Source organism: Urocitellus parryii, chromosome 4 (assembly GCF_045843805.1).
Source record: "Urocitellus parryii isolate mUroPar1 chromosome 4, mUroPar1.hap1, whole genome shotgun sequence".
Taxonomy (NCBI): Eukaryota; Metazoa; Chordata; class Mammalia; order Rodentia; family Sciuridae; genus Urocitellus; species Urocitellus parryii.
This window is the reverse complement of record NC_135534.1, coordinates 184,482,328-184,494,865: the sequence shown is the minus strand read 5'-3', so window position 1 is coordinate 184,494,865 and position 12,538 is coordinate 184,482,328. Positions and strand designations below refer to the sequence as shown.

Here is a 12,538-nt window from a genome sequence, read left to right as displayed (position 1 = left end):
ACATTGGCATCATACATAAAATATATTAGATGAAATATATTTTCCCCGGACATTAAAAATTAAATAGTAGTGCTTTTGAAGGAAAAAAGCAATTAAATGAGCAATCTCATGAAACCCAAAAGATGAATATTGAGGACCCAAAACAAATTTCACAGTTTGACAAGGAAAATGTATCTTTTATAAAATTGGAAAGTGATGTGTACCTATAAATGATGCATCACAAAATGTTACTTTATAACTTTAATTTTTCAATATCTATTATTATCCCTATCTCCCATCCAGTATAATCTTAGAAAGAAAAATAATGTTATTTTCTGGGTAAAAAAAAAAAAAAAAAAAAAAAAGCAGGATTTTCTCTGTGCCTCCTTTAAAGTTTCCACAGTGTTCATCATTCAGCAACAGTCTACTCACTTCCGTTGGGTGTGGTCCATGCCACTGTATGGTATTCCTTCCAACTTTGCATTTTTCTGCCCACAGATATTTCCATAGCTGTCGTATCCTGACACTAGTCTCGCTGCTGCACCTGTTGCTACTGAAAAGCCACATATAAATCCCTAGGAAAGAAACAGAAAAAAAACACACACAAATAAACCATTTCAATACCAACAGTCACTACTTGATACGATAATGAGTTTCTTTTGTCTGCTGAAGGGAACAAAGCGCTATCTTTCCTCATTGCAAACACTATTCCACTGTTTTCCTTGGATTGCATATGAGCAGCACAAAGAAGTCCACAGGGAAATACTATTTACTACCATAACAAAACAAATCCCAAGCTTTCACATCATTAGCTCATCTTTGCATTTATAATAATAATGGCAGCCTCTCTATGTTGAACACCTGCTCAATGCCAGGCTCTGTCCTAGGTATTTATCACACATTATCTCTAATCCCCATGATGAAGAAACTGAGGCCAAGAGAAGTTAAATGAGTTACCTAAGCCCATAGAATCCAATAAAGATGAGAGCACAGAATCAAACCCAGCTTTGTTCATTCTTTTGTTTTATTTGGGTGTAAAGGGATTCTATTAAATGAATAATAGCAAAGGATAAATTTTTTAAAAAAACAAAGAAATAGGTATGTGGGTTTTGAATCATTCTCACTTCAGTGCACAAGACTTTTTTTGTTTCCTTTGTGCACTAAAGCTGTATACAAGCCAAAGAACTCCATCACCAAGCACTGCCAAGCTCTTCATATTAGAAACTGAATGACAGTAAGTGAGGCACTGGCTTTGTGTACTGCAAGGGTCACTTCATCTTGTGGGAATACGCTTTATCCCAGTACCAAGGGCAAAGGGGAGAAACTTCAGAACCACATCATGCTTGCTAAGTCAGGCATGTGCTGACCAAAATAAAGCAGTAAAAGCCTACACTCAACAGCAGATTACTGGGCATAGGAAGCAGAAGTGAGGGGAATCACTGCTGATGAACTGGTTATACTGTGGGGAAAGACTGAGGTTAAGAAATTTTGTGCAACCTGGTCATTAAAAGGGTAAGTTTTTGTTATCTTCAGTAGAGTGGCTAGGAAGGCAGAGATCATCACTGCCAGCTCTTAGGAGCAGTACTTATCTAAATAGTGCTGCTAGATCTCAGGCCACAGTGGTAAACACTATGCACACATACACACTCCTCAAACTGTATTTCCCCCTGTAAGTATACTTACCTAAAAAAGTAAACAAAACCCTTCTACTTTCATTGTGCAGGTAAGGGAAGTGAGAGAGAAGAGTCATGAGTGTAGCTCTTGTCAAAAGAAACTTCTTACAACTACACTTTGTGAGAAAGTAGACTCCCTGATTTGCTATTCTCTGGTTCTCAGATCTTGGCCAAGGATCTGTCTCAAGTTAGTTCCCTTAAAATGGAGACAAAGAGTAAATAGTTCATCGGGCTGTGGTAAAGATAAATGACACAACCTTATTTGGTAAGAAATCTGCCAGACATATAGGAAGAGCTCAATGAATATTAGCTATTAATGTTATTAGAAATGAGTAAATGCTATATGGGAAAGATTATGGGCTTTGGGGCTAGATAGATAAACCTGTGTTATTGATGAAATACTGATGACTTCATTTCCTACTTGTGTAATATTGGACAAACTTGCTTAATTCTCTGTGCCTTGGTTTACCCACTTATAAGTTAAGTTAACCACTAACCACAAGGACTGTTAAGAGAATCACATGAGATTGTATATGTAAAGTGTATGTCTCAATACATGTTAATACCCTTCTGTCTCAAAGCAGCAACTAATGGCTAGCACCAGTTTAGGCATAACTGGTCAGTACTTATACTCCCCTGTTGCCTGCCTCCCTCTCTTTTGACTCCTCCAAGGACACCAAGGGCAGTCAGTCCCAGCGGTGTTAATCAAGTCCTTGTGTTAAAGTCCTGGTCCCTGTCCCATGATGCTACTGGGAGGTGGTAGAACCTTTAAGAGGTGGGCTTGGTAGGAGGGCTTGAGGCTACTGAAGAAGTGCCCTGTGTGACCCCAGACCTTTCCTTTCCTTCCTGTTACTCTGCCACATGTTCCCACCATGAGGTGCCAGTATAGTTCCAGAAGCACACAGCCAGCCAATCAAGGAATGAAACCTCCAAAACTATGAGTCAAAACAAATCTTTTTCTTTATCTGTTGATTATCTCAGATATTCGTTATAATTCCAGAATACTAACACACTTTCCAATGTATTTCTTTAGTAAGAAGCATCAGAGTAATAGAAAAGGAATGGACTTAGGATTTAGAAACAATGAATTCAAATTCTTTCCACCATTTCCTTACTACCTGTGATTTTGATCCAATTTCCTACTTAGACTCTGCTCTCTCTACATCTCCAACACTGAGCAATACCATTTACCCCACAGCCTAATGATGAGCACTAAATGAAGTAACATATACCCAATCCTTAGCTGAATTCTACTGCATGGCAGGTGATCAATAAAAGGCAGCTGTTCATGGTAAATTTGAATGGGGAAATCAGATTAAGGGGTTAACAATGGTAACTGGAGACTAACAAAAGTCCCTTGGCTTCTCTATTTTAGAGCAAAAATTTCTAGGGAAAAAAGGTGAAAAACAATATCAGTAATTTTATTGCTACACAAACTACTCAGTCCACAATTAATATTCTTTGACTACTACTCTTGAATAGCAAAGCTATTACATAAGTAAACTTCTTTTACTTCTTATAGGAATTGTTTTTTATGTTTAATAAGTATGTTGTTAGATATTCTTTAAACAGTTTCTGGTTTCCCTTTCTGACTATTTTTAACAGTACTGTTGGACATATGGATATTTTTCTTTATCATAAGCTATGTCACATCCCTCCAGGATGTAGGCAGGACATAAATTATAAATGTTACATATATATGCTAAAATGGGACACTGACATATTTTCGTATAGGTCATTTAAACTTCTTAGTAGCTTTCAGAAACATTAGAATAGAGAGGGTGAGAAGTTGAAGGTGGAGAAGAAAGGAAAATAGAAAGCTAATAAGATGGTAAGAAACCATGACTATTATCCTAGGGACTTCCTCTACAGCACAAGCAATGACAATGGGGAACTAGGCCACATACAATTAAAATTACAATCTCCTTAAAAAGAAAAATGCTAAAACCCAAATTCAGGAAGCAATATCGTTTCAGAAGAGAAAAAAATACAGTACATGAAATTAAAACATGGTGAGAGAAACTTTATAAAATACACTCAATAATTTAATGGCTCCACAGAGAGGGGAGGGAAAAGGCTTCCAACAGAGTGAAATCACATTAATGAAGCAAATGATGAGGAGGTAAGGAAAGCTTTTATAAGCATGGAATAGAAAGCAATCACTAGAGAGAAAGTAAGCCTATTAGTAAGGAAGAGAACCATGGCTAAAATCTTAAAATGACTGAGCTGCTGAAGTGCTTTCAGGACTATTATTTTAAGGGAGAGAGGAAGAGCAGAAAAATCTACTCACAGGAGGTGACTGGAATCAGATAAAGACATACAAGGGCGATGAGGAGATGGGGTGATGGGCAAGACCTAGCAACTAGTAAGTACTTACTGCCCAAGTGGGGAAAGACAATTTGCTAATTAACAAACTGTGTTCATTTCCCCTTCACATCACAAGGTCTAGTTCTACTTAAGTAAGAGCTTTTGCTTAGTTTCATTCAGTACTAGAGAAAGTGGGGGGGGGGGGCGGGAAGAGTTAAGGAAAAAGGAAGGGAGGGAGGGAAAAGGAAGAAAAAATAGGATACACTTTAATTTCACAAGCATGTTTGAATTTCACGCTTAGAGCTTCTTTTTTGGTATTGAGATTGAGTTCAGGGGCATTCTACCACTGAGCTAAACCCCAAGCCCTTTTTACTTTTTGTTTTGTTTTGAGACAGGGCCTCACTAAATTATCCTGGGTGGACTCAAACTTGTGATCCTCCTGCCTCAGCATGTGGAGTCACTGGGATTTCAGGCAAGTACCAATGTGCCCAACTCACACCTAGAGCTTCTATGAGACAACTGAGAAAGGTGGATGGCCTCAGTTTTGGGGGTAGGGAGACAAAAAAATAATGTATGAAGGGCAGAGGTAGTATGTGAATATAACAAAATGTTTCAAAATAATAAAATAATGAGGGGAAATGAGTTATGGTTATAGCTGTCTCCCAGGGGTTAAGGAAAACATTTCTTGACTATCTTTCTGTCAAAAATCACCTCATTTATGTCCCATATCTCAATCAATGCTTGGGGTCAATCTCTTAATAACTTTAAACTTAGGGTAGCACTTGACTTCTATTTCTCCTCTTCTGAGAGTCCTGAGACAAGAAAGGCTATTAGGACCCAGGAGACAGACAAAAGCTGAAGGCCTGGTGCAGTATTAATATTTCTGTAAACACACTAAAAAAATAGACTTAAAACTTTAGCCAGGGTGCCAAATTTCTGAACTCCTTTAAAGTATAATAGAATTTATTACTCTAAGAAAGAGAAAAGAGGCAAATAAATAAACAAATAAAAATAAATCTAGGAAATCTCCACTCAATGAACATTTATTGAGCACAAACAAATGCAAGGTCCTAAAAGTCCTAAAAGCAGATGGGCACAGTGGTGCATGCTTGTGATTCCAACAACTCAGGAGACTGAGTCAGGAGGATTGCAAGTTCAAAGCCAGCCTCAGCAACTTAGGCCCTAAGCAACTTAGAACCCAACTCAAAAAATTAAAAATAAAAAAGGGCTGGGGTTGTGACTCATTGGTTAAGTGCCCCTGGGTTCAATCCTTAGCCCCACCCCCACCCCACCCCTCAAAAAAAGTCCTAAAAGCAATGAAATGTTCTCAATCAAAAAAGAAAATAATGGGGGCTGGGGATATAGTTCAGTTGGTAGAGTGCTTGCCTCACATGCACTAGGCCCTGAATTCAATTCTCAGCAACACACACACACACACACACACACACACACATAAAAAAAATTAAAAAAAGAAAGAAAATAATGGGGCATGTAGAAGCAAAATCAGAGGCTCAGTTTCACAGACAGCTAGAACAATGAATAAAACACAGACAAGGAATACTGGTATCTGATCCTGGCTTTGCCACTACTACAACTTTTGAGCCTGGGCAGGTTAGCTTTGAATTCTCCAAGCCCACTTCCTTACTGGTCCCAACCATTAGACTAGGCGAATCTTTTAAATCCTTCCTCATTCAAAATTCTATGATTCTATGGGAAAGCAGAAAAAAGTTAAAATTTTAAGAGTATTCTTGCAGGGAGAAATATAAACTCATTTGGTTTACTACTGTGACTGAGAAAAAAATAAAGAGTAGATTAAAAACAAATGTTTTTAACTGAACTATATATGCAAATGTGGTTAAAATGACAAATTGTACATTAGGTATGTTTTACCACAATTTTTTAAACAAGAAATGGACTTAACAAAAAATGAGTAGTTACTTGATCAAGCAACCTTAGGGTAATTCTTGGCATGCTGTTTTTTGTATTCTATGATCCTGGCTAAGAACAGACCATCAAACAGGTGAACTAAATACTGCAATGAATCTCTCTCTCTGCTGCATGCTCAACCATGGTTAATGAGGTAGAAACATCATGCCCCAGGAACTAGACTAATGCTATAAAATAAAAAGGTCCTTGAAAGCAGTCTGAAGGGACAACCTATGCAATGTCTCCTAAACCCGGCTTCCATTCAGATCACTGCCTAAAATTCCAATTTTGCATTTCCATCTTATCCTTACCCACAACTTCTATATATCCGTATATTCTGATTCCACACTTCCCCAAACCACTTCCCTTTCCTATATATACTTTATCTCCATTAGTAGCAGCATTATCTGCTAGTCTCCACATGCAAGGTTTAAAGTGGGAGGACTCTTTGGTTTCTTCTCTCCATCCTTCTGCCCCTCACCCTAGCTTCCCAACTCCACAGTAGAGGGAGGAGTAATGTTTAGCTATTTGGTCAGAGTTTGAGACATTGTGAGGCCACAGCTTATTGGCACATAAGATTACTGTGTCCTACAGAACCATGTTCTGAACAACTTTTTCTGTTGTTCTTGATTCTAGGCAATAAAGTATAAAGTTTACCTTGATGACTTTTTCTTCTTTCCTGGGGTCAGAGGTGCCACTGTGAAATCTTAAATAAGTTATTGAACATATTGAATATATCTCTGTAGTTCTGTTTCCTAATCTATAAAATGGGGAAAGTGATAACAATAGTGTATGCAGCAATGAATAGTTGCAAGTGTTAAATATCTGTGTCTGGTGCTAAAAATAATGGCTACCTTCTGGTGAGCAGGGATGACACTTTCCATGGAGGCACTCCTGTTAGGCCATCCAGCCTCCTCTCTTTCCTGCCTTTGTGGCGTAAACTGATCTGAGCCAGTGTAGCTCTCCCTTTTCTCTTCCTCTCTTCTCTTCCTGATATACCTTACTCTGAGAATGAAGTAAGACTGTCCCAGATGGGAAGGATTTAGCCCACAGGGTCCAAGTCATTTTTACCATTGAGTGCTTCCCTGGGCATAATCAAGTGCCCGTGGGTGACTATTTATTCATGCGGCTCTTGTCTCCTGAGGTGTACAAAAACCATGGTTGGGAACCCAGGAGGAACTGGGGTAGGATTTGAGCTGAAAAACTCTACACTGAACCTGTAACACAAGAACCTCACAGTCCTCCTTGCTCTGTCTCTCGTTTGCCAGCAACATTAATAACCATTGATGTTACTGGTCTTATTTCTCTCTCTCTCCTTTACCATTATCTTATTTAAAAATTTTCACCTTTTACTGTTGCCCCAGCCTCAAAAGTGGCCTTTCTAAAATCTCTTCCTGCTTCCATCTTCAACAGTAGCTTCTAGGGCCACACTTCTAACCCAGACAAATCACTTATCAACACTCCTGTGGCTCATCAGTGCCCATAACAGAGGGTTTCAACCTTGGCTGAACACCAGAATCACAGAGATTATATCATAATCATTGAGGTGGGTCCCAGGAAAGAAATTTGTTTTTGTTTGTGTTTTGGTGTTCCAGCTGATTCTAACACACAGCTATGGTTGAGAACCACTTGTTTACTACCTTAATAGAAAACAGAAATTTAGAAGTGCAACGTTACTTGTAATTTTTTAGAGCAGGGTAAGCATATGCCCACTAATTTCAAAATTGTGATGAAAGTTCAAACATGGGAGATGATAGCTCTCAAGAAGTCTGATGCCAATTTATTTTGAAAAACACCCCACGTTCTAGACAATTCAAGCATAGAAAATCCTTGAAACTAAGGGAAGAAATAAAAAAGAAGTATCAATAATGAGGAGATAAATGCGTATAAATAAGGATTTAATGATAGACAGGAGTAAAAGATGACAATATTTAAAATATTTAAGAGCTTTAGCTTTTGAGAGTACCAAGAAGTGAGCAAAGAATTGCAGATAAAGACAATAGAACATACACATGGTTTGAACATTAGGCTTCAAGGTAACAAAAGTAGCCTGTAAAGGAAGCAGGCAGGTGGAGCAGTCGGTGAAAAGAACACACTCAGAACGTTCCAGTTGTGCTCTGTCCTTGCCACTTATTAGACAAGCTAAGCTTTACATCTGTACACCTTGTCTATAAGCTGGAGATAAAACCTATTTCACCAGGTAACTGGGAGAATTTAACAAGATGAACACATATATGAAAGTATGGAGCATAAATCAATGCTCAAAAAATCTGTAGAGAAGGTTTCTTTTAAAAATACAGGGCGAGCATCCCTAATCTGAAAATCTGAAATCTGAAATGCGCCCAAATTGGAAACTTTCTCGGTGCCAACATGAGCCGCAAGTGGAAAACTCCACAAATAACTTAGTGTGATGCGCTGCAGCCCAAATGCAAGTATACTGAAATAATGTATAAAATTACCTCAGGCTAGGGGCTGGGGTTGTGGCTCAGTGGTAGAGCCCTTGCCTAGCATGTGAGGCACTGGGTTCGATTCTCAGCGCCATATATAAATAACTGAATAAAATAAAGGTCTATCAACAACAAAAATTTTTTTAAGTTACCTCAGGATATATGCATAAGGTATATATGAAACAAAAGTGAATTTCATGTTTAGACTTGGGTCCCATCCCCAAGATACCTCATTATGTATATGCAAATGTTCCAAAATTTAAAAAAAAAAAATCTGAAACCTCAAACACTCTGGTCCCAAGCATTTGGGACAAGAGACATTCAACCTGTAGTAGAGAATGAACTCCATGGGGGCAAAAATCTTCTAAAGAAAACATATAAAACAAATACTCAGAAGACAAAAACCAAAAAAACTTTGAACCTCTGCTATGCCAGTATAATGGGCAATAGAACATGGCAATTTCTTCAGTTTCTATATGGCAAAATTTGATGTTATCTGAATCCTATAAAAGTAATCTATTCAAAAAATCATTCCCAAACAAATGATGCTATGCCCGGCATTTAAAAGTACACACAGTGGGTCTTAATTACCATCATACTGAAATCAACATTATATTAATTACCATTGCATTAAAACGTTTCAGTAAACAAATAACTCCTTAGTCTCAAGTCACTCCCAAATCAGTCTATTAACATTAATGACTGCACTTTCCTGAGCTATTTTAGCACAGAAAATCAGAAGCACCTGGGGTGGCATGGTACATGTTTTTATAAACATAATTTTGAAAGGTCAGCTGCTATTTGTCCCAGGGTTGCATTAGGGGGTAAGGAAAGGCTATGGACTAATTCTGTTAACAAAAAATCTTCTCCACATCTACATGAATATTTGTGCATACTGCATTTCAGTTGCCATTCCCTTAGAATGCTATTCCATTAAGTAAACTCTTGAACAGTATCCCAAACATCATAAGTTAGGAAATGGGTATTTTGACCCTTTCTAAATATCTTTCTTTTGGAGAACCTGCACTTTTATGTTTAAATTAAACACTTCTTACTTTATTGAATTTCTTATATCTCATTAAAATTTACTACTTTTTTTCCTTGGTTCAGGGGCAGAACTGGTACCTATAATTGTGACTAGCCAAGATTACAGTTGTTCTGTGATTCACAGATGGCACTTGTGAGGTGAGCAGTTATGGAGAGACACAAAATAAGGTTTTTCTAAAGGTCTTCATAAAAGTATGAGAAGAAGAGAGTTGAAAATATACTTGAGGGCTGGGATTGTGGCTCAGCGGTAGAGTGCTTGCCTAGCACAGGCGGGACCCGGGTTCGATCCTCAGCACCACATAAAAATAAAGGCATTGTGTTGTGCCCATCTACACCTAAAAATATAATAAATATTAAAAAAAGAAAATATACTTGAGTAAGACAAAGGCTGCCTGAGGAAGTGTACTTGCATTCTGTGTAGCAGAAGACTATGAAAGAGAGCAATACTGTTATCACTCTGTCCCCTCCACAAGTAGGAAAAGGGAGGTAGAAAAGAGCACTGGCCCCAGTAGAGACCAGGCTTTGTTCCCAGCTCTGCCATTAACTAGCTGTGTTGACTGGGGATAGACATTTCCATTTCTGGGTTTGATGTTTTAATCTATAAAGTACAGATGATGGACCAGGTGAGGACTTCCAAGTCCTTTCTAAATAGCTCTAAAACAGGTGTTTGTCTTTTTACCAGCCCAGCACACTGGCAGTGACTCCAAAGCCAAGAAAGTCTGCGTCAGGCACCCTGTCAAGGCAGAGTGGAATGTCAGCAAATAACCACACACCCAGCACCATGCACCAGGGACTGTGCTCCCCATCCCATTGGAAAATCACCAGGTCTCTTGATCTTCCACCAAGAAATGTACTCATTATACAGTAGGCTACAGGGGCCTCTCATGGACTAAAGGAGAAAGAAGCAGTGGGGAACCACCTATCCAGGAGGAACTAAAAAATGTCACAACTGGAAGTACTATAGATATCATCTAGTAACACATCTACTTTTCTACAAAGGAACACCAAGCCTCTGAGAGAACTGATTGGTCCAAAAAGATAACACTCAGGCTTATGTGAATGGGTTGAGTAAATCCTCAGGATTCCCAGTTCCAGGGCCAGGGATGATCTGTTCACCACTCTGTCAAGATCACAGTTCATAGAAACTTAGGTCAAATGCTCTGGCCTTCTGAAATGATCTAGCAAATGAGAGAAGTGTCCCAGTTGCTCCTTGATTTTGATCTTACTTTTCATTAAAAAAAAAAAAAAAACCGACTGTCAATCAATCAATCAAGGGTTACTAGATACCAATGAACTGTTTTGAGGGGGAAATAGCCTGCTTAAATGGTATCTTAGTCCCTCCAATTATAAGCAATACAAAAGGGACAAAACCCATACACACACACATATATAAGAAGTCCCCTCTCAAACCAACTCCCCATGTTCCCTTGGATTACAAGCGTGGATTTGGATCATTTGTGAGTTTCCTTACCATCCCAATGCAGAAGAGGATAAAGAGCAGCAGCCATGGTATGTCTGTGCAGCTACGGTCCTCCAGTGGCTTCCATTCTCTTTTGGAGCTCTAATTGAAAACATAAAATAAGAGAGCCTGGTCAATGTTAAGTTTAGTTAAAATTGGAAAGGCAGGACTGGGGAATGTACTCAGTGATAGAACATTTGCCTACCAGGCACAAGACCCTGGGTTCAATCCCAGTATACCAAAAAAGTGGGAAGGGCACAAACATATCATCATATACCAAGTTCTCTTCTTAGCCAGACAAGTTTACACAACTCAACAGTCACCTCTTCAGAGAAACTCACCCTAAACTCCTCAGCTGACCCTCCACTGGCTCCACTCCCACGCCACTTCCAGGCCAGGGACAGTATGAGATTAGTGCGTTTTTGGTACCTCTGCTGGAGTGTTTAGCATGCTAAACTTGTTATTCTTAGTTGTCAAGCTGTATCCCCAGCAGACTGCAAGCCTTTCAAGGGAAGAGGGCATCTCATTTACCAGCATCAAACATGATTCCTAAGTGTTTATGATGTGTTCTCAGAAAAGGCTTTTTAAAATGAATAAACTCACAAATGAACAAATTCTTCCAACTTCAGTCTTAGTGCTAGCTTTTTCTTTTGTGTGTCCAGATGCTGGACTTAAAAAAAGAAAAAAAAAAGATTAGAACATGCTCTCTATATGTTCTCTTCTGGGAAGAATTCCCATCAAAATGAATTGCTATTCAGGGGTAGATTCTTCCAAGTGAAATAAAATTTGAGAAGGAAAAATTCAATATTTCTGACAACTCCTGAACAAGCCTACTCGGACTTTCATTGTGTTCCTAGAAAATATTAAATAGTTCCTAGATCAAACACAGATTCCCTAACCAAAGAACTGGAGGCATTCTGAAAGCTAATTTGCAAAATATTGATTGGAATTCCAAGTTCATTTCCCTCTCCCCCCTTATTTGCAATAGTCTTGTGTTCTCAGGTCAGCTCACACATTCTTTTCAATCAAAATGTATCTGAAGTGACACCCCTGAGCTTTCTAATGAGCAAACATCCCTGAGTCTCACAGCATCTCATGGAAACAGAGCAGAGAAGGTAGCCCTGAGAAAGTTGGGGAATGTTCCTGCATCAAGAAGCTGGAGTCCTCCAGTGGCTTCCAAGAAAAGATCCAGGAAGCTGTGTGGAAGGCTTGTCAGTAGGAAGGGCATACAAGGGGGCTGGAGATAAGGGAAGCCTCTCCTATAATTAGTGCTTGGATGCAACTGGTATAGTTCTCCCTTCTTCTAGAACAATAGTCTTAAACCGTAGATCCTTTGATAATCTCACGAAAGCTACAGATTATTTTCCTGAAATATATATTCACAGAATCTTCATAAAACTTTAGGGGGAATTCAGGCTCCAGTTTAGGAAATTCAACTTTAAAATAGTTGCCTTACTGACAATGAGGACAGAGAATCTGAGCTCCAAACCACTTTCTCCTGCCGACTCCTAAAGTGTTAACTAGACAAGTGTCTTGTTACCACCTTCCACTGTTCAATTGTTGCAACAAAAACACTGAGCTTGTTCCCAGACACCCACATGAGAAAACAAAAGAACACTAGTTAGTCATGGAAAATAACCTTGCCACAAGACTCTAACTAGAGTTAAAAAACCAAGAATGAGTAGGCAGTTTTTTTTCCA

At 38.8% G+C, this 12,538-nt stretch overlaps 1 protein-coding gene across 3 annotated transcripts in view; it reads right to left on the bottom strand.

Moving 5' to 3' along the window:
- Slc44a1 (solute carrier family 44 member 1) overlaps positions 1-12,538 on the bottom strand; it is a 185,560-nt gene that overhangs the window by 126,881 nt on the left and 46,141 nt on the right. For all 3 annotated transcript variants that reach the window (XM_026415006.2, XM_026414997.2, XM_026415017.2), the window contains exons 2-3: positions 10,851-10,940; positions 412-554 (exon numbers count right to left, since the gene is read on the bottom strand). In XM_026415006.2, coding sequence (XP_026270791.1) covers positions 412-554; positions 10,851-10,940 — 233 coding nt within the window. The remainder of the gene's footprint in view (positions 1-411; positions 555-10,850; positions 10,941-12,538) is intronic.